This window comes from Ambystoma mexicanum, chromosome 2q (assembly GCF_040938575.1).
Source record: "Ambystoma mexicanum isolate Mex_15411 chromosome 2q, UKY_AmexF1_1, whole genome shotgun sequence".
Classification (NCBI taxonomy): Eukaryota; Metazoa; Chordata; class Amphibia; order Caudata; family Ambystomatidae; genus Ambystoma; species Ambystoma mexicanum.
This window is the reverse complement of record NC_090924.1, coordinates 1,017,364,082-1,017,384,683: the sequence shown is the minus strand read 5'-3', so window position 1 is coordinate 1,017,384,683 and position 20,602 is coordinate 1,017,364,082. Positions and strand designations below refer to the sequence as shown.

The following is a 20,602-nucleotide window of genomic DNA, read 5'->3' as shown; positions in this document are numbered from 1 at the left end:
TTGCTAGCTGGAGAACAAGTTGAGAAACACGTTGAGAAAGGTAGGCAAGGCTGGATTGTACATATTAACTTCCAGAAGAGCCCAGTCACCCACACCACCATAACAGTCCCCATAAAGCTCCAAACGTTCCTCAAGAACCTCTATGCAGCCTGGTTAGGGCATTGCTCCTAGAGGAGCAACTGTTCAAAACCCAACCACATTTAAGGGTGCCCATAGTTCCTCACAGCTTTCCTATCTAAGGAGCCTGTCCATTCGTGGCAATTCGGGGCCTAGGGAGTAAGTAGAAGGGTGTTTGCTCTCCTGTTCCTTTGTGCAGTGTTTCAACACACCCATGATAAATGGCTTGACTGTACCTGAGCCAAAGACAATCATATTGCTAGGGCCATTCTCAAAAGAGGGTGCCAGCTATTCATTGTCTTAAGAAGGACAGACATCAGGCCATCCCTCTCTACTATCCTGCTAGCCTCATTTGCATTAATCTTTCAGATTTGCCTCACCTGGCCACTAGGCATTACAATCCATCACGGGACAACACACTACTTTTAAAATACCTAGTATTATCTCTGAAAATGTCCTCCGACAAATAGCACTTCTTTTTAGACAAACTAGAATGAACTCTATTCATTTCTGCAATCCTGTTCTATAATCTACTTTGGTTGGATCAACATCCACCCTAGAGATCACAAGCGCTATCCTTCCTTTTACATTTCCCACCTCAGTTTGAGCCCCATGATTCTTTTATCTGTACCCCCCCTTACCCACTGCTTCTCACTTCCCATTTCCCTTTTCACTGCAGACTATGGTATAGATACTCTAGGTAGGGTACACTACACCATTTTCCCAGACAAATCAAATGACGTTGTGACCACTACAGTGGTAATTAGGTCTAGGATAAAAGATGTCAATGTGACATTAAACTGAAATAAACGTATTATAAATGTGCAGGATTTCCCCCACCAAAAACTGGTTCCGACAGGTTTACAATGCACTCTGCATTTATTTGTGCAGACCCAATAACTCGTCCCCCTCAAGTAGGGTCACTTTAAGAAGATCCACTGTGAAAGCTTTGTGTAATGTAGTTTCTGCTTCTTCTCCACCTGGAAAACCCAAAAATCAAAGTTATGTTTCTGCAACTTACGTTTGCTACACTCTCCCTTCTGTCATCCATGTCAACTTGAAGGCTTTACAGAAAGGTACACACTAGAGTTGAGTGAGTCTTACTTTCCAAAAATGAAATGCAGATTAAGCATACTGCTTTCAGGTGAGCAACAGCATGGTAGAATTTGTAAACATATGCACTACATAATTAAATGGTTTCTTGATGCTGGGATGGAGAGGTAAGCGATAGGAGACAGCATTGTAGTTAACATCAATCAATCAATGAATAAATCAACCAAGCAATACAGATTCATTCAGAAATAAAATATAAAATACATAAAAGTGCATAATAAAAAACAACAGAGAAACCATCAAGACCTTTACAGGGATGTGTGTAGGAACCATAAGTGATTAATGCTCTAGTGAAGTTGGTCTGAGACCATTTGGCATTGGGGATGCAGTTAAATGTGTCAGTGTGTTGATGTACACACTGATAAAGCTCAAGGTATGTTGTTGGTGTGCTTGGAAGCCATAATCTTTGCTTTCCATTTGTGAGGCAAAGCCATGGGGGCAAGGCAGCCTGACCTCACCAGTGGGTAATGAGGTTTAACAGGGGGCGTCGCCCGCAACAAGCCAGGTGAATCCAGAGAGGATCCCCTGGCTACACCCACCATTTCACTTACTGATGGCAGGGCTCATCATGTTGTCACCTTAGGAGCAAGTGTCCCTTTAAGAGAACTGGTCATGATGGGAAGGCAGTAAGGTCTGCATCCCCAGCTCTCCTTGAGTGGATGCAGAAATCACATACAAAATAATGGACTGAGCTTTTATCCGCTCACATCAAGAAACACAGGGGGTTTGACGGGACCTGATCTACAAGAGACAGCTTGAGTAGGGAACCAATCATGTACAAGGGCTGTTAGGCTAGGAGAGTCCTCAATGCAGCAGTGCGATGGAGTGGCAAACAGAGGAAGTGACGTCCATGCAGACAGCCTACCCCACAGCAAAATGGCAAGTCTTCCCCCATGAGGTGGTCCATCAGCCAATCTCCATACTAGCTTCATAAGGAGACACATGAGTTGGCCCTAGTCCAGAGAGAGACTGAAAGGTGGGAACAAAGCCCTATAAAAGGAAGGACCTGTGCAGAAGGAGGCCAGAGTGGAAGAAAGCTATGAGGCTAGATGAGAGACCCAGAGGACTAAAGAGAAAAAGACCCATGGCACTGGGGAGAGACAGACCCGGGAGGCTGGGGATGGAGCAGTCCACAGGGGAGAGATCCAAGAATCTGGGGCGAGAAAGACCCAGGAAGTTGGAGAGAGAGAAATAGGAGAATCCATGAGAACAGAGAGAGACCCAGTATGTTGGAGAGAGAGCTCCAAGAGGCTTGGGAGTGAGAAACCCAGGAGCTTGGGGGACGACATATATATATAAATATATATATATAGAGAGAGAGACAGAGAGAGAGAGAGAGAGAGAGAGAGAAAGGAACAAAGAGAGAGAGAGAGAGAGAGAGAGAGAGAGAGAGAGAGAGAGAGAGAGGGGGAGACCCAGGAGGGAGGATGGGGAAAGAAAGAGAGGGAGACCCAGGATCAGGGGTGAGAGACGGTGCAAGAGAGAGAGAGAGAGAGACCTAAGACTTTGGGGAGAGGGAGCCTTGAGGCAGAGGAGAAAAGGACCAAAGGACCTCAGAAGTTGGAAGAGAGAACATGTGATGCTAAGTATGCTCCACAGAGGTGTCTAAGGAGGTGTGGGTAGAGGGATCAAGAAGGGTGTGGTAAAGAAACCATCCCTTAATACAGAGTTGCCTAAGGAGGACACACCTAAAGAAAAGGTGGTGAGCAGTGAAGAAATTATTAAAGCGAAGGTTACCAGAGTGACGAGGTGTATCAGAGAAGCACCAGGAGTAGCAAACATGAAAAGGAAATGAAGATCAGGGGGAAAAAGTAGAGTAACAGGAGGAGACTGAGAGAAGATTCAAAAGGAAACCTGGGACAGGTGGAGGAATGCAGAGTTGGAGAAGTACGAGGACAGACAAACAGAATAAAATAGCTAAGAGAAGGTCCCCAAAGTACCAGCTCAGGAGAGAGAGTTTGGCATGTGATGCTATAGTACCAGGTCTCTGAGTGAGGGAGGTGATGAGAGGCATATAGAAAATCCTGTAAATACATTAGGCGAGCCTTCAGTGTACCAATGGCTCCCAGACCACTTTAAGAATAGATGCCACAAGAACTCAAAAGCAACAATCAGGCTCTATTGAAGACCTGAGAGTTGAGACATGGGAGGACGACTCTCCAATGAATGCAATCTGCCCAAGAGCATCATGGGGTGGGTCACAAGAAGGAGTCAGACATGTTGAGGACATTCAAGATGATCTTTAATCACACTATAAGAATAAGGCCTGTCTTTTCCTATTGTTAGAGCAAAAACAAAGAGGTGATGGCTGGAAGGTTTAGAATGAATTGTAACCACTGGCCTTGCTCTGGGCAACCCTGTAGACCATCGTTCTTCACATGCCAAGCCATTACAGAAGGGGAAAGACCATATGCAAATCAGGCTTCGTCCCACCCCAAAAGGGGCAGTCCAGCCCGAACTGCTAGGTCACATCCCTTGTGCACGACACCACAAGCATCCCCGAACATGTTTCGGCTTTGTTGGGCCTCATCAGTGAGGAGCAGCTTGGGTCTCTAGGCCCAGCAGGCACGAGACCCACGTCTGGGCATACCTGTCCCACTCGGGGTGACAAAGCAAAAACAAATAGATGATGGCTGGAAAGTTTAGAATGAATCTTAACCGCTGGCATTGGTCTGGGCAACCCTCCATACCACTGTTCTTCACCTGCCAAGCCATTACAGAAGGGGAAAGACCATATGCAAATCAGGCTTGGCCCCACCCCAAAAGGGGCAGTCCAGCCCGAACTTCTAGGTCACATCCCTTCTGCACGAGACCACAAGCATCCCCAAACATGTTTCGCCCTTGTTGGGGCTCATCAGTGAGGAGCAGCTTGGGTCTCTAGGCCCAGCAGGCACGAGACCCATGCCTGGGCATACTCGTCCCACTCGAGGTGACAAAGCAAAAACAAAGAAGTGATGGCTGGAAGGTTAAGAATGAATATTAACCACTGGCATTGCTCTGTGCAACCCTCCAGACCATTGTTCTTACCAGTGCGGGTCTAACTCGGGGAAATATGTCTGGCAGGGGGAATATTCCTTACATTGAGGTGTTCCTTTGATGATTCCTTTGGAACATCAATGCCAAATACATGAGAAATAGGTAACACAAAATGAGTGAGCAATCAATGAAAAAAGGACCTGCACAAACAGGCTCATGGCACTGGGGAATGACTGAGGTATTACATAACACATGTTTTTGCCACACGATCACCCATAAAATGATATAGAGTCCCAAAACAATGCTGAAGCCTTTCTGAGGGTGCTCTTAGAGAAGAAGCATTGAAAAGAGACAAAGTGAAGCTCTGTCAATAGAGTAGACATTAGTTGTATACTATATGTAAATAGTGAGGTCACATCATATTATGGCCTCCTGATTCTGCATAAAGTGTAAGGAAGCATGGAGTCTGTCTTGAGCATTTCTTATGTTGACCTTATTGGTGCTTGGGTAGGCCTAGGAATGTTAAATGTAAGTGATTTTGGTCTAGTGCCTTCCCAAGAACCCAAGACGATCTCAATTATGCAGTTATACCATCTACCAGAAAGCATACAATAACATGGCATGCAAATTCACAGAATATTTGCATTGAGTGAAATTCAGATACTTCTGAATATGAAGCGCAAGCTCATGAATGAAGAAATCACAAGACCTAAAATGAAATGACTAAATGACACACATCCATATATGACACAAGCCTAGTAGATTCTGTGCATGTTCTGTACTGCTTACAGAGCAGGCACATGGCACTCCGGAGGAACATAGAAGATGTATTCTACTGGGGTGACCTGACACCCGTGGAATAGAGCAATGCCTTTGCTTCCCCAGGTTTCCGGTCGTATGGTCAAGCAGGGGAACAACAGAGCGAGGTGGGGGAGGTGGGATATTTTGCTGGCCCAGGTTGTCTGTGTGTTTTTCATGCTATGGTTGGCCCTCCTTTGTGTTGCTATCCCATGGGGAAAGTAAAGGTGGTGGGAAAGAGCCATACACAGCCTACACATGGAGACTGGTCAATAATGCTTGGGTTCCTTAGGGAGATCACAGACAACTGCACGTTCACTGTTCGTGTCCATTAGATGCCACTCTGACCTCTATCAGTGATATACTCGTGTAGTTGATAGTTACATCATTTACAATTCTGTATGATCTGCATACTTATAATTACCACTTATTAAACTTCGTGGGCATAATAAGTTTCTTTTGCTCATTTGTAAAATCCCCAGGAAAGGTCCTTTGCATCCCAATTGTGTATATTCATCGTTATTGCCCCCATGGAAGGATTGGCCACAATGCAGTGGTGTTTACGTAGCACTTCCTACCTGATGACGAAGCTGCGTAAGAGGCCCGGAATCCTTTGGCCGAGTAAGCAGAATTTGAGACAAAGCTCACCAACATCGAGTTGCTAAATGAAGTGACAGGATGTGGCAGGCTGGTGCCACAGTAACGGCCTAAACAATAAAAGAACAACGTGTCACCAAAATGACGCCCGCAATTTCAGAAATGCAGGTTAGTACATCTGCAGATGCAGTAAGACACAATCAGCCCACTTTTAAAGTAGAACATTTCACTGGGTGTATGTGACAACGACTTGCTTTAACACTGTAACATGACATTTATGACAAGGACTTGCTATAATACTGTAGCGGTTTGTTGCAGATGTATGTATACACACATGACTAATGGCTGTTAAAGCATGCGTGTCAATAGTTGTATGTACAATCACTAACAGAAAAGTAAAAAAAAGCAGCTGCGCTTAGAATCGAAGGGGACGTCGGGCTCATTATGAGTTTCCCGGTCCAGAAACAAAATGCTGGCAATTGCGGCACAAGCATTTTTTCCAGACTGGGGAACCACAAGTTTACCTGTGGGGGCAGTGATATACCAGCAGGCCTGACCTGCCCGGAGTTCAGGCCCCTACCGCAGGAATAAACGCCGGAATCACCGGCATCGGTACTAACGGTGCCGCTAATTCCTGTAACCCCAGCCCATGTAGTCCTATTAGAATCCATGGAATGGGAACTTACCCCCTCCACCCCCGTCTCCATGCCCGTAATACCGGGATATCGGGCGGCGGAAACGATAAGGCAGTTTTGCCAGCATAACGGCGGAATTACAGAAGGGATGCTGGGAAAATTGTAATGAGGGTCCATATGTGAAAGGTGGAATGAGCACCGCCAGCAGTAATGAACTGCCCGCTTAAGATGGGGAACTACACAAGACTGTACCATTTAACGTACGGTATACAGCATGCCGTGCTGGCTGTAAAGGCATTAATGCCACCAATACATGCATTAACTAAGCAAATGCCTTCAATGAGTACAGTTCCACCTGAAAGTGGCTGAAACAACCTCCCAAGCACATGACAATGCTGCAATAGCAGGCAAAATAATATAAGAATAAACATTCATTTTGTGTGGTTACTTGGCGGATCATTAAGAGGCTGAAAGTATTTTTATTACAAACACTGCATGCAGTTATAAGGTTTTTGGCACCAATATTATAGGGTCCACAACGTACTGTTTTTTTTTTAATCATACATGTAGTACACATGTAATCAGTCACATTTAGGGCCCGATTCATGGAATTTCTTGTACGGTTCAAAGTGACTTTGCACTGCTGAAAAGTGAATTTGCACGGCCGACACAAACCCTGATTGTGTATTTTTACATTGCAAAGTCAGCGCAAGGTCATTTTGTACTGCAAAAATGACCACTTGCACTGACTTTGCACTGCAAAAATACACTTTGCACAGTTCCATGAATCAGGGTTTGTGTCGGCCGTGCAAAGTCAATTTTCAGCAGTGCAAGTCAATTTTCAGCAGTGCAAAGCCGCTTTGAACCGTGCAAAGAATTCCATGAATCGGGCCCTTAGTGTTCATTTTAACCACTGGTCTGGGTTTTCAAATCTCAGAAAAATACCTTTTCATCCCTTGAAAAATAAATCTACAGGAAGCGTTATACTGCTTTAAATGCACCATCTTCATCAGGTGTGAATGGGACGTGCGTTACAATAATGAAAGCTCGCTCTAGTATTCAGATGGCTGTGTAAACTGTGTCCCAAAGCTAAGGTCATATGGACTATAAAAGAACAGGTGACACGTCTTTCTTAACCTAGTCGGGACTGAGTTCCAAGAAGTTAATGTTTCAAAACTCTGTGCAACATGCTTTGGGCTCCGCCCTTTTCTAAGCACTGACATAAGACTAAGCACTGACATAAGAATATATTGCAATGGTTTATGTTATGATGATAATTAGAAATGACACATTAATGAACTCTAGAAACACAAAGCTACTACTTGATAAGAACGTTTTCAGAAAAAGCACATCACCAAGGCCTTTATGCTTCGTGTTGTTATGCTTATGATGTCACACCTTTAATCGTCCCATTATGCTCTCAGAAGAGACGGAGAGCAACTCCAAGATCCACGATGTGGCATTAACGATTGGGATTGAAGTACATAAGGAATATAAGGGTGCCTCGAGCTTGCAAAGACGGTCTAATTCTTTAGTTTATTGCAGAGGGGAGGTAGACCAGAAGGAGGGAGGAAGTGTGTGTGGAGGGGGCATGGAGGACAACCACCCATTGCGTAGGGAGCATGGAGGGAGGGAGGGAGGGCAGGAGTGAGCGGGAAAGGAGTAGGGGCCCAGATAGTCAGATGTCACCTTGGGAAATGAGATATGTGGGGGTCTGGGGAACAAGGGATGACCCCGTCAAAAGGGGAGAATTAGGGAATAGCGAGGGTAAGAAGGGAGCCTGGTAAGAATTGTGTAGAGGGGACATCTGAAAAGTGATCACTGTGAGGAAACAGTGGCGGGTACGCTGTATTTGTTCATATTGAGGATGCGGTTGAGAATGGGCGCGATTGCATAAAGAGGGATGACGTAACAATGTATGTGATGAAGAGTGCTCATCTTCCAGTTTTCAGGCACTAGCTCTGTGTGGTTCCGTCACCTAAGGGAACTATAACTGTTACCGTGCAGTGGCGCGTCGAGATTGTCACCATCCAGAATCTCCACATAGTCCGTCGAGCAGTTACGATTCCGGTTCTCAACTTCAAAGTCAATGAAAGAGAGCGTGACGTGGTTGACTGCAAAGAGAAAAATATATATTTTATTTTAAAATCATTGCTTGGATTTTGCATAAACACACACAATCACGGCCCCAAATGATACGCCTGAGTCATTAAATTATACATGACTCATTGGCATATGCATCATACCTGAGGGAACCCAATTTTGAGTATCATGTTCCTCAAGATGGGATGCAATTTGACACAGACAATTTGCTTGCATGTGCAAACTATGGATCTCTGCTCAACTCCTCAAATACAGCAGGAAAAGATAATATGAAAAATCAAAAATACTCAAAATCACGAATTTCAAAATGAAGAATAAAGAAAGGCAACATTTAAAATGAACAGCCAGCAACTGCAGAATGAGCGGAAAGTTGTTAAGTAGACACAAACAGTATTGTTGTGTAGTGCATAGGTGGGGGCAAAGGCGGTGCAGGGTTTATACCCCGTATAAGAAGAATTTAGTTTAAAAAAGTTCATAAAGTATAGAGGTGAGGAGGAGGTACTTGAATAATAATGTGTTTTTAAAACAATGCTAGTCTATTCATTAATTAATTTGATTATTGATTACTTTTATTTTAATATTGCTGTAGTTTACTGTATGGCCAGGTAATTGGTTCATATACAACTACTTTCATTCAAGATGTTCACCGTTCCATCCTTTGGCATGCATGGGGTTCATGTCCTGAAATGGTCTAAAATGTTGACAGGATTGGAGTGTAACAATGATTTGCATTGCCTCGGTGCCTTGGTTCTTGGCATAATGCAGGCTTCATTTGAATTACTCCTGGGTGCAAGCAAACTGATATCATGCCAAGCCAAAAAGTGTGGGCACCCTCTGGAGCAGTGCGTTCCCCGTAATGTTGAGAACCTCATGAGTTCCTGAAGCTGACTGCATCTCAATCACTGGGTCACCTACATCCCATGCCAGAAGGGGCAGTTCCACCACCCTATTTTATAAACACTTAAATGCACCTGGAGTTGAGCCAAAGACTGTAACTCAAGATGGCGGATTATTCACAAAGGGTGGCCCTCTGTCACTAGCTCCTTTACCAGCAGTGAGAGCACGGCATGGTTCCCTTTTCCAGTCCGCCTCTCTGCTCCTTCACCATCTATGCTATCAGGCCCCGCACCCAGGGGTGGGACATTGTGTTAGGCACAGTAACCTTTTCAAATTTTTATTACTGATTGCCCCCTTCTCAAGGCATCATATTTGCCCACTAATTAATGGGCTGGGGATGATACAAAGCAGGGTCTGTCAGTAGTCAGGTCTACAGAGTTAATCAACACACATGTAAGGAAATGTAAACCCTTCAATGTCTACATTTCTCCATCCGAGAGCTAAACACCACCCAAGGCCTTTAGCCAACAGATGTTGTCCTACTGTCAGATTACATGACATATTCCAGCACATCACCCTTACAATGTCTCTACAGCAAGCCATGCATTCCATAGTGAGAAAACTACATAAAGGACTAAACCACAAGCCGCTCACCATTGAACTTCTTTCCTAAGTGTACGTACAAACTCCCAGAGTTGTGTCTCCACAAGTAACACAACAGGTATCTTACAAATCAATGTCAGGTAGTAGATAAAGCACAACAGGTAGACCTATGTACATGTTTAGTTCCCTACAATCATAAATAAGTTTAACATAGAACATGGATCCTTCATAAAGCAGTAAGCAATCTTTACAGTGATTTTCTTTACGCACCAGGCTCCCAAGACTCTAAAAAGGTGCTCCTGCCCTCACCTTTGCTTGACTTCAAAAGTAAAGAGTAAGACGTGCCTTATATAAGGTTTCTGACTTAAGCGGACATGTTTGCTTCAGTGGATTTCAACCTTTTGTCCCCTCCATCCTTACTAGATTCTAACCAAATCAATATCCTGGTTCCTTATTCACCCCTGTGAATGTGTTTATCCGCATAACTCTAATTTGCACATGGAAATCGTTATTGTCCTCCTCTATGCAAATCAAAATGTTCAGAGTGCAGTCAATAACTACTGGTATTGACAGCATTCTGAATATTCTGACATCAATAGCAGATAGGGAGGCAATAATTCAATTTGCAGGCAATGGGTCTCATTGTGAGTTTGCCAGGAAGAATTAACATGCCGGTAATTCCATTTACCAGCACTTTTCCGCCCTGGCAAACTCCAAGTTTGCTAGTAGGGTAGTGCCGGAATTACCTCCAGCAAAAGCTTCACACCCTATGTTAGCATCAAGGACAATCCTCAAAATCTTGGTGAGTGGTGGCTGTTTAACCTGTCTTTAAAAAGCTAAGAGCCATTGTTGAATTGGTATTTTCTCAAACCGGTAGACTGAAACATGTTCTGTCCTTGGATGCAAATAAAAATCAATTAGGTATAGAGAGTGGACACACTCATGAAGCCAAGTCTTGCCAATTACAAGGACCTCTATGGCTCTGTCTTAATCCTAGTAAAACACCTTACAGCTGGGAAAAAGGACTGCAAATAGGCTGATAGACAGATGATGAAGCTCATTGTATGTGAAAAACACCATTCCCATAGATAAAGCTTCACATACTACTTAAAAACCCTCCAAAATCAAAAGCTATCAACACCTGCACCCAATGTTCTCTTCCATGGATATAAACACATTGCCCTGTGAAACATAAAGTGACGAATTGTCAAGAGAGCTCCCTCTGTAGATATGGTGCATGTTACAGGGAACCCCCCTACAGATAAAACAACAGCCTGATTTAGAGTTTTGTGGTGCAATTAAAAAGTAGTGTTAATGGGATTACCGCCACTTTTGCCAAACCACAACATTCAGGGTTTCAAAGTGAAACCCACTAAAAACTGCTTGGTTGTGTGAGGTCGAAATGTCCTCCACAAAAAAACGATTACGAAATGCGTTATTACCACATGTATAGTTGTCCAACTCCAGGCCTCGAGGGCCAGATTCATGCCAGGTATTCAAGATACCCCTCATTAATATTAATTAGATACATTTACATACAATGATTCTAAAGGTATGCAGATTTATTCTCATGAATATTAATGAGGGATATCCTGAAAACCCTTCAGGGTTCCGGCCCTCGAGGCCCGGAGTGATCCCCATGGAGTCCTGAGGGACTCCAAAATGGGGAATAACTGAAGGGTCTTCATGACTCCAAATCATGCAGACCCTTCCCATTACCACAGGCATGCTGTATGCAGTAACAGCATTTCCATTTAGCGGTATTACTGGAGGATACGGTTAAACCAAGCATGTCTGCCATAGACAAAGCATCTTCTTCATGTACCAACATCTTACGGCCAGCTATTTAACCAATAAAGAAGATTCAATATTGTGGCTTAAGCTTCCTTTCAATCTCTACTCCCTGATCACAAAGACTCCCGAAAAAGACATTGAACTCATTATGAGTTCTGGGGTAAATCAGCAGTAAATATTCTGCTTTACCGCCAAAATCATTTACGATTACGGCCACTTGGTCCCGAAGCACTGTGTCAGGATTACAAGTGGTGGCATGGTTGTCGAAGACCCCATTTCATGATCGGTATTTTTGGCAGATTGACTGCAAGCAGTACTTCTGTGTGTGGTACATCAATGTGCTAAATCTGACCATTATTGGAGCTAAAGTGGAGGCTTTACCTACAAGTTTCTGCTGAAGGTAAATCCTCCACTTTACCACCACGCTCGGAAATTCAGTGGCATTGTAAAAGTGGCAGTAACTTCATTACCAAGTGGTGGTTATGGAATTACAGTCATATTATTACTCCACCCCTGAACTCGGAATGAGGCACATTCATGCTGTTGGTTACAATATTTCCTATGCCCTCATTATGAGTTCATCAATATGCAGAAGGAAGTGGTGTGATTGCATGACATCTTATTCCATCATCACCAGATAAGCTAAACATGTGGTAAACATTGTAGGACCATTTGCTCTAGTTTTTACCACATTTTTTGTCAGATACTGTAACACTGATAATGAAGCTCTTAGTGGTCACTCACATACCTCAGTCATTAAGTAATTAGCAATTGAATCAGAGGTCTTTTCTGTTAATCTGATGTGAAATAGTTGTTAGATGTTGTAAAAATGAACAGTTCATACTCACATGGTTCCTGAGCCGTAATAATCCAGCTGCAGTTTTGATTAATCGGGTATGTGGCCGGGAATAGCGGGGAGGAAATCGTTGCACCAATGGAACTGACGGAGATGAAGCTTCCACAAGCTTTAAACAAATACAATTGGAAAAGTACATGAGAGAGAGGCACATTAGGCTACAATTAACCTTCCACCATCATAGAAGGTACCACCTTATTCCCCCATGCGCCAACGAATTTGTCTTCAGTTCCGCTCACAGCACATTGAAGAAGCTTGCATATTAATATGATAAAAGTAACAAAGTGTTAATATCATCATGCATGTAATGTGCTAACCTGAAACCCAACCACATGCTCCACTGCCAAGTTACAGTACAATTGTTTTAGACCAAATTTCGGTTTATAGTCAAAAAGTCGAATCCAATAATGTCGAAAGTCAAAAAGTCAAAAACAAAAAGTCAAAAACAAAAATGTTGAATTTTTTTTTTGCTTGCTTTTTTTTCGAAATGGGGGGGGTTCCCCCCCAATTCCCCTTCTTAATTTTTTTTGTTTTACCCCTTTTTTTTACCCCCGGAGCCCAAAATAAATAAATAAATAAATAAATAAAAAATTCGACATTTTTGTTTTCGACTTTTTGGATTCGACATTTTTGTAATTCGACATTATTGGTTCGACATTATGACTGGACACCCCAAATTTCCTATGAAATCAATTAATCTGATAAGTTGCATTCGTACTTTGTTCAAAAGCATTGAAAGGACCAAGGGTCTTTTAGAGCGTTGATATTTCAAATCCTTCTGCTCTGGGTTGGATTACTTTGAATCCAGTTTCTCACATATACATATTTTTTTAAAGCTTTGCATATGATAACTATGGATGTTAAGTTGGTAAGATTCCAGTGGTCTCAGATTGTCATGGCCACTCTCTCTTTTGTCAAGAAGTTTCGAGCTACGTAAGCTGTCATTGTTAATAGGGGTGAACAGTACATCCACGCTGTTAGGAATCAAATGTAACACAGCACTGGAATGTCATCTAGGAACAGGGGTCGCAAGGGGTTTACAACTGGCGGTTACATAAAGTCAGTTGTGCACTGTATGCATATTCCCACTAGAAGATCCGACTTCCATTTATTCAGGGAGAACACCTTGCAGCAGTTCATATCTATTTCAACTATTGTGTCCACATTGTAAAATCTGCACAATTTAAATTAACACTTACAATACTATGACCAGTAGCATGTTCTAAATGTTATCTACACTAAACAAAATTCTTGTCAGCAGAAAAAAACGATCTTATTGTAATTGGTCAATGTGTTCATTGAAGCCATTTTGCTGATCCTTATCCAACATCTTGTCACATTAGTATGATTTACACTCATTTCTGCCTTCAAAGCTTTTGTCCGAAAACGTAATTAGCAAGTGTGTTTTCAGCAACATGGTTTCTAAGCCATACAGCACCTCGCCACGCAGCGCTGTACTTAACTTGTTTCTTTTGCATAGAAAATGTACAGACCAGCACAACCATGCAATACTAAACATATATGAAGGGCGAACATGTCTGCATATCGCAAGGTAAAACTGTTGTCTTTGAAAATATGTGTTTATCAATTCCTTCACTTTCAGTAACCCTTGTACCGCTACCTATATATAAAGGCACATCAGACGGTGTAACTCATATTTCCCTGGAGCATTTACTAGCTTTGAGGTAGACTTCTTATTGGGATTGATTAATTTTCATTCACTAACCAGGTGGAATTATGATTTGGCTGAAACCCACAATTAGTCGATTTCAATGATTTTACTTGTAACATTTCACTTGCGTCTGCTATGGATTAGGTCCAAATGAGTCCAGAATTCTGCCAGTCCTCACCCGTAAAAAGTTATCACATCCTTTTGCCGACAGTAGTTACTTCGGGGTACTTTACTATGAGGTAATTAGGGAATTGTGGGGCAAGTAGTAAAAAGGGGTTGGGGAGGGGTTTGGGTAAGGGCAGTAACGAAGGGGAAAGGTGGAAAAGGGAAACTCCCCAAAATGAAGAAAGGAAATGTCGGTGAAAGTATTCCGAAGTAGTTACTTCATGGTAAAGTCTCACAACATAATTACTGTTGGCAAAAGAACATGGAACCTCTTAAAAATAATAAGCTCTATAAAACGCACATATATCTGTGGAACTTTGGATGCACATGTAATGCACATTTCTAAAACGTGCCCAGCACTTTCTCTAACACCACAGGACAAGGTGCAAATGAACTCTGCGTATGCAAAGTACTCTTTTGCTTGGGTCCCCGTGCAGGGACCCAAACGGATTCTGGTTTTCTGCTGGCATGGCAGCTCCTTATATTGGACCCAGGGTCTTTGTTGTGCCTGTGTGGGCAGGGGTGGACTGGGAACTAAAAGAGGCCCTGGAAATAATTACTGGGGACCAAAAGAGGCCCTGGAAATAAAGTTCAAAGTGGCCCCATATGACACATTTTCAGCAAGCCCAATGCTTTTCCTATGAGAACATTTGGAACTACCACACAAAAGAAGTCCAGGGTGCAGAGGCCCACCGGGAAATCTCCAGAGTTCCCTATAGGCCAGTCCACCCCTGTGTGTGGGGGCCTGTTTTGCCAGCCCCTCCGGCCAGCTGACGCCGACGGCAATCGCACCATGTGGTGCCTAACACTGTTGCTCCCTGCCTACTTCCTGCTTCTCCTGTCGCTGTTGCTTTCGCACCCCTTTGGGAGGAAGGGCAAGGTATTGTTTAACACCTTGCCAAAATGAACATTAATTGAAATATATGCATAGTTTTAAGACCTGAAAATAGAGAGACACATTGGTATTTCGTAGAGAAGCTCCTCTGCCATGAACTAAACCTCTCAAAGCCTAGAGTTTTAACAATTGGTTATTAGGTCATGGAAATGGAGCAATAGACAATGACAATCTTGAAAATGACTAAAACATGTTAGGAAGGATCTTGCCTTCAATAAAGCGCGCGCTGAATCCCCGGTGCTGGATACTCCCGCGGGAGCGCAATCGCACGAACAATGTGTTCTGCTGAGCTCTTATTGGAGCAGGAGGCTGTCCTCCGCAAAGTGAGGCAAGTAGAGGGGCATCACTGCTTGGTCCATCAAATACCTGCATAGAGGAGAAGAGGGGGGTGAAGCAGAATAATCAATTACATACATTGTTATGCAGTGGCCGTTGTTCGGGGATAATGATAATGGCGAGCTTCCAAAAACATAGGGGTGGAGAAATCGATAAATGGGTTACCCGGGATCGCCTATCTGAGTTCCCGACACAGTGGGGCATTGCCAGCCTGGCATAAAGAGACAGAGAACGGGGACCCACATACTGAATGGCAAGAACACTGCTCAGAATACACAGTACAAGCAAATCAAAGTGAATGCAAAAATGAACACTGCACTCCATAAATAACAAACCTGACACTTGAATAGAAATCAGAACAACCTTCAGTGACAGGTTTGCACAAACAGCCCACGGGATCACACTGGAACGGAGGGGGGAGGTTTGCCTTAATATAAGCAGTAGGGACACCAGAGCAGTAAATGAGTTTTCACAGGTATTTTACAGTGCAAGGGGATATTTGCAAACAGGCTCTGGAGGAGGGGCTTGGCAGCAAGGCCAAAATGTTGGTAATACAGCAGTAATTCTGTTACTGTTGCATTACCAATAAATTATTGCACCGCTGAACTACAAGTTTTGGCGGAAGGTAGGATTACCTCCAACTAAAAGCTCGTCCCTACTGCCAAAAATGGAGGGAATTACCGTGGCTGAATTATCGCCAACAGTATTTCTGCCAAAATACCCATGGAGTCCTATGGACTCCAAAAATGGCGACTAACACCATCCTACCACCACTTGGAATCCCACTATAAATCCATGGGACCAAATGTTTGTAACAGTTATTCCATTTAGAAGTATTTCAGCAGATTTACCTCTGGAATACCACCAAACTCGTAATGAGGACCAATTATGTTAACTGTAGATGCACAGGTTCATCAGATTTGCCTTCAGGTGACACAATGAAAAGGTCCTGTCCATGCACTGGAAATATTCCCCCATGTTGGGTTGATATTTTAATTATGAACCCTTTCCTTGCCAATGATGTTGGTAGATTGTCCTGGTAGGTTCTCGTAATGCAATACTTAAACAATAAGCCCCAAGCCGCGGGGGCATTAGTGAGTCAGGTAAAGCCCCGGGGCCCATAGTTACGGGGGTTTTACCTGACTCGGTAATGCCCGGTGGCGAGGGGCTTACTGCTATTAGTCCCCCGGCCCAAAGACCGGGGTACTAAGAGTATTGTTGTTCTGCTCTGAAACGCTCCAGCGATTCGGAACAGAAAAAAAGAAAGTTAAAAAAAAAGGCCGCCGCGGAAGGGAAAACGGAGTCGGTTTTCCCTCTACATGGCAGACATTCAAAATTAATGCAAAAAGGTAAACAAATAAAATGGCTGGACAAGTGTTCCCAGCGCGTTCGCTCCCGAAAAGGGCCAAAATGAAGGTAAGTGGGGTTGGTAGGGCAGGGAAGGGAATTATTTGGATTGGGGGCCAGGGGAGGGAAAACACTTACCTGAATCCCTGGCGGGGGAAAATGGCAGCCTCCAGCCGTGTGGTGGCTAGGAAGAGAATTTTTCCCCATTCTTAGCCACCTCATTGGCTGAGTGGGAGAGGGATTCCTGGTCAAGTAAAACCCCGGCGAGGGCCAATCAGATTGATTGTTACAATCTGATTGACCCTCACTGGGTACTAATTATTTATAGCATTTCCATTTTTACTGCCTTCTGCAAATGCTCCTATGTCCATGTCAGCTGTGATAGAATGACTGGATATTGAGTTATATGGATGGACATATGTTGTGTTTGCTGAGATTATAAGAATGTAACTGATCTGAGTCTTGATAGCTCATCCAGAAGGACATGCAGTACTTCTCGATTTGGTTTGTGTTTGACATCATTTGGATGGTTGGCATTGGTTTAACCTGGATAAAGTAGAGTAGTCGTTCATTGTTAGAGCCCACCAGCAATACTGTCCGATTGATTCAGCCTAGGTTGGCAGGGAGAGGGCACACACACCTGAAACCTCACAACGGGGCAACTCCCCCAATCAGTCGCTCCTCTCCCTCGCCTTACTGCATCGAATATTAGATCTTTGAGCAGAAACTTCTAACAGATAAAACATTATTTTCCGAGTTTGAAAGGATTATCATTGATTTAATGCTGTTTAATGAGAACAAAGCCTCCAATAAAATGGTTTGAAATGCATCATTTCACATGTCAGTGGCTTAGTAACAGCATTTGCAACTTGGGTGGGTAAAGCAAAAACTGCAGAGAAAGGTTTGATGATTGATTCCATCAAAACACTCGAACACGAACACGATCACAGTGTAGACATGCTCTACAGGATTGGTACTCTATGATCCGGCAGACTGAAGGAAAACTTAGCTAATGTATACAATTGCAGGCAGATTCTGAGCTGCATTCCCATAAACTATGATTTGAGGTGATGGAGAAGATGGGGGAAGTACTCACCTGTCTTGCAAATGAAGGAATATCTAGGACTGAAATTCATGGAACCATAATGGATTGTTGGAATATTCTGCTAGATAAAAATGTGGTAACCGACACATTTTTCCAATAATGCAGCCAAATATACACATCCGACCTTATATGATATGATATGATGTGGCATTTATAACGCACCTGCACACAAGTGTATCTAGGCCCGAGTTATCCTCTAGGCATCAGATAAATCAGTTCCTATCCAGCAAGACACTACATGGGTTATCCGAGGAAGCACAAACATTCACGCAGTCCCAGATTCAGAAATCAGAAAAAACAATGCTTAAATGCTTCTTAGTGGTAAGGCCACTGGCATGTTTGGTTTCCCCATCAGAAATTTGAACAGATCCTCCGGTCACAATGTCACGCATACACGCCAGCCACACACTGCTGCACCCCATAGACTCCTCTCAAGCCTTGCGCAGTGACCCCAGTTACCTGCTGGCATCTTCCTTCTTGGTACCTGTATCCCCGTTGGTGCTTGTTCCCCAGGTATAGACCTACACATCCTGGTCTCGGAGGTCGCGCTCCAGTGGGCGCTGCCATGTCTCATGTACTGCACATGCGCTGTGGCCCAGCTCCTGGGTTTAGCGCATGCACGGTGTGGCAGCAATGGCGCTGGTTGGCAGAATCTTGAAACCAGGCATACAGATGCCTCTCTTTCATGCCACAGGAACATTTAAGTCCCTGGTCACAGCTGTCAAGCACATCTTATTGCGCTCCGGCAGTCAACTAGGTCGCTGCTGTTTTTTCCCTCTCTGATCTTGCCTTGCCACAGCGCCAGTCTCTTCCTAATCCTATCATGCCTTATCTTTAACTGCTTTTCTCCCTGACCATTCTAACCTGCCTTTTGGGATTCCTTCTTGCTCTGGTGCTGCCTGCTCCTTACCTTCTTACCTGCCTGCATGCCTGCCATCATCTTCTCACCTGGCCACAATTGTATTGTCCGCTTCATCTCCAGTGGACTTCAACTCCAACTTGCCATCATCTTCTCACCTGGCCACGGTTGTGTTCTCAGCTTCTGCTCCATTGGACGTTGCCTTGAGTATCCCGAAACTGGATTCAGCTACCACTGCTGTGCCTCCCGTGTCAGTGTTCGCACTGTTCCTACACTACAAAAATACTGGGGAGGCATCCACGTGGTGTGGGGAGTTAGGCTGACAACACCATGTCTCATATTCCTGGAGTTTGCCAAACTGATTTCTTGCATCACAAGTGCAACACATCTGACAGCTATCATCGCAAAGGATCACCACACCAAATCAGGTATGCAACTCTGTGAGGATGCCACCCTTGACAGAATAAGAAGCCTGCAATCACCTGACATGCAAGCCATGCCACAACGAACTACAGAATTTGCATTGGCAGTGACCGCCTTGCGTCAAGAGAATACTCCGCTGAAACAAATGGTCACCCAAGGTGTTACAGCCTCATACACGGAAAGTGTGCTGGATCATGGTTCCTCGATAAAATATGATGGGTGCCCTCGTATGCTTACAGAGTTTTGCAATACACTTCCTTTACCGCCCGACGCATTTCCCAACTGAAAAATGGTTATGTTTTGAGCAACCTGACAGGCGATGCCCTCTCCTGGGCTACTCCCCATGTGACTGCCAATAGTCCCATGTTGGACAGTTTTGCTGATTTTGAGAAGGCGTTCATAAAGGTATTTCAATTGCACAATCTGGCCTCCACCGCCCAAAATCAGTTGATAGATATACAACAAGGTTCCATGGACCTGGTTGCTTACCTTGGCCGTTTTTGGTTACTCGCTGCAGAACCACAATGTCCAGAAGTGAACCAGAAAACTTTGTTCAAATGTGGGTTACAGGAAGAAATCAAGGATGAACTAGTACGTAGTCCAGAACTGAACACCTTGCAAGCTTTATAGAACTGGTTCTACGTATTGACCACCGCCTCACTGAGCGGAGGAATGAACGCAAGAAATCAAAATGGTTCTCCTTTTTCTTGCCCCACAACAATGACACCTGTAGCACCCACATCAAGTAGTAACGCACCAGAACCGATGCAGTTGGGGGTTATACGTGGACCTCTAACCAAAGCAGAGTGGAAACAAAGACATCTAAACTGTTAATGTATGTACTGTGGGGGCACCAGAAAGTTTCTTGGAAATTGTCCTCCGAGACCACTGAAACCAACAGAAAACTAGCTGGCCTGTTGTCTGCAGAGAGGGTGTCAACAGGTCCCACCAGCAATCCAACCCTCTGGAAAAAAGAACCAGCTGCTCCACTGTTTGTTCTAAAGATATTGTTGACATGGAACACCAAATCATTTTCCAAAGAGGCACTCGTGGACTCAGGAGCATCTGGGAATTACATTGATCGCAACATTGCAGAAAAAGATGGTATCCCATTTGTCAATAAGGAAATTGCTACACTGTTGGAGGTTATAGATGGTATACCCTTGGCCTCTGATCCCATCAGACAGCATAAGCATCTGTTACTGTTGCATGTTGTGAACCATCAATAACCTATTGCTTTGGACATAATCCAATCACCTACCTACCCTGTGGTGTTGGATCTTCCATGGTTAACTAAGCACAACCACTATGTAAGTTGGGAAACGGGTACCATCACTTTTATTCCACCTTGTGTACCAGAGTCTGCTCAAA

At 43.9% G+C, this 20,602-nt stretch overlaps 1 protein-coding gene across 1 annotated transcript in view; it reads right to left on the bottom strand.

The window, feature by feature from the left end:
* The window catches only part of CUBN (cubilin), a 1,794,835-nt gene that overhangs the window by 735,528 nt on the left and 1,038,705 nt on the right, over positions 1 to 20,602 (bottom strand). The window contains exons 32-35 of the mRNA XM_069648353.1: positions 15,371 to 15,527; positions 12,422 to 12,538; positions 8,237 to 8,350; positions 5,583 to 5,711 (exon numbers count right to left, since the gene is read on the bottom strand). Coding sequence (XP_069504454.1) covers positions 5,583 to 5,711; positions 8,237 to 8,350; positions 12,422 to 12,538; positions 15,371 to 15,527 — 517 coding nt within the window. The remainder of the gene's footprint in view (positions 1 to 5,582; positions 5,712 to 8,236; positions 8,351 to 12,421; positions 12,539 to 15,370; positions 15,528 to 20,602) is intronic.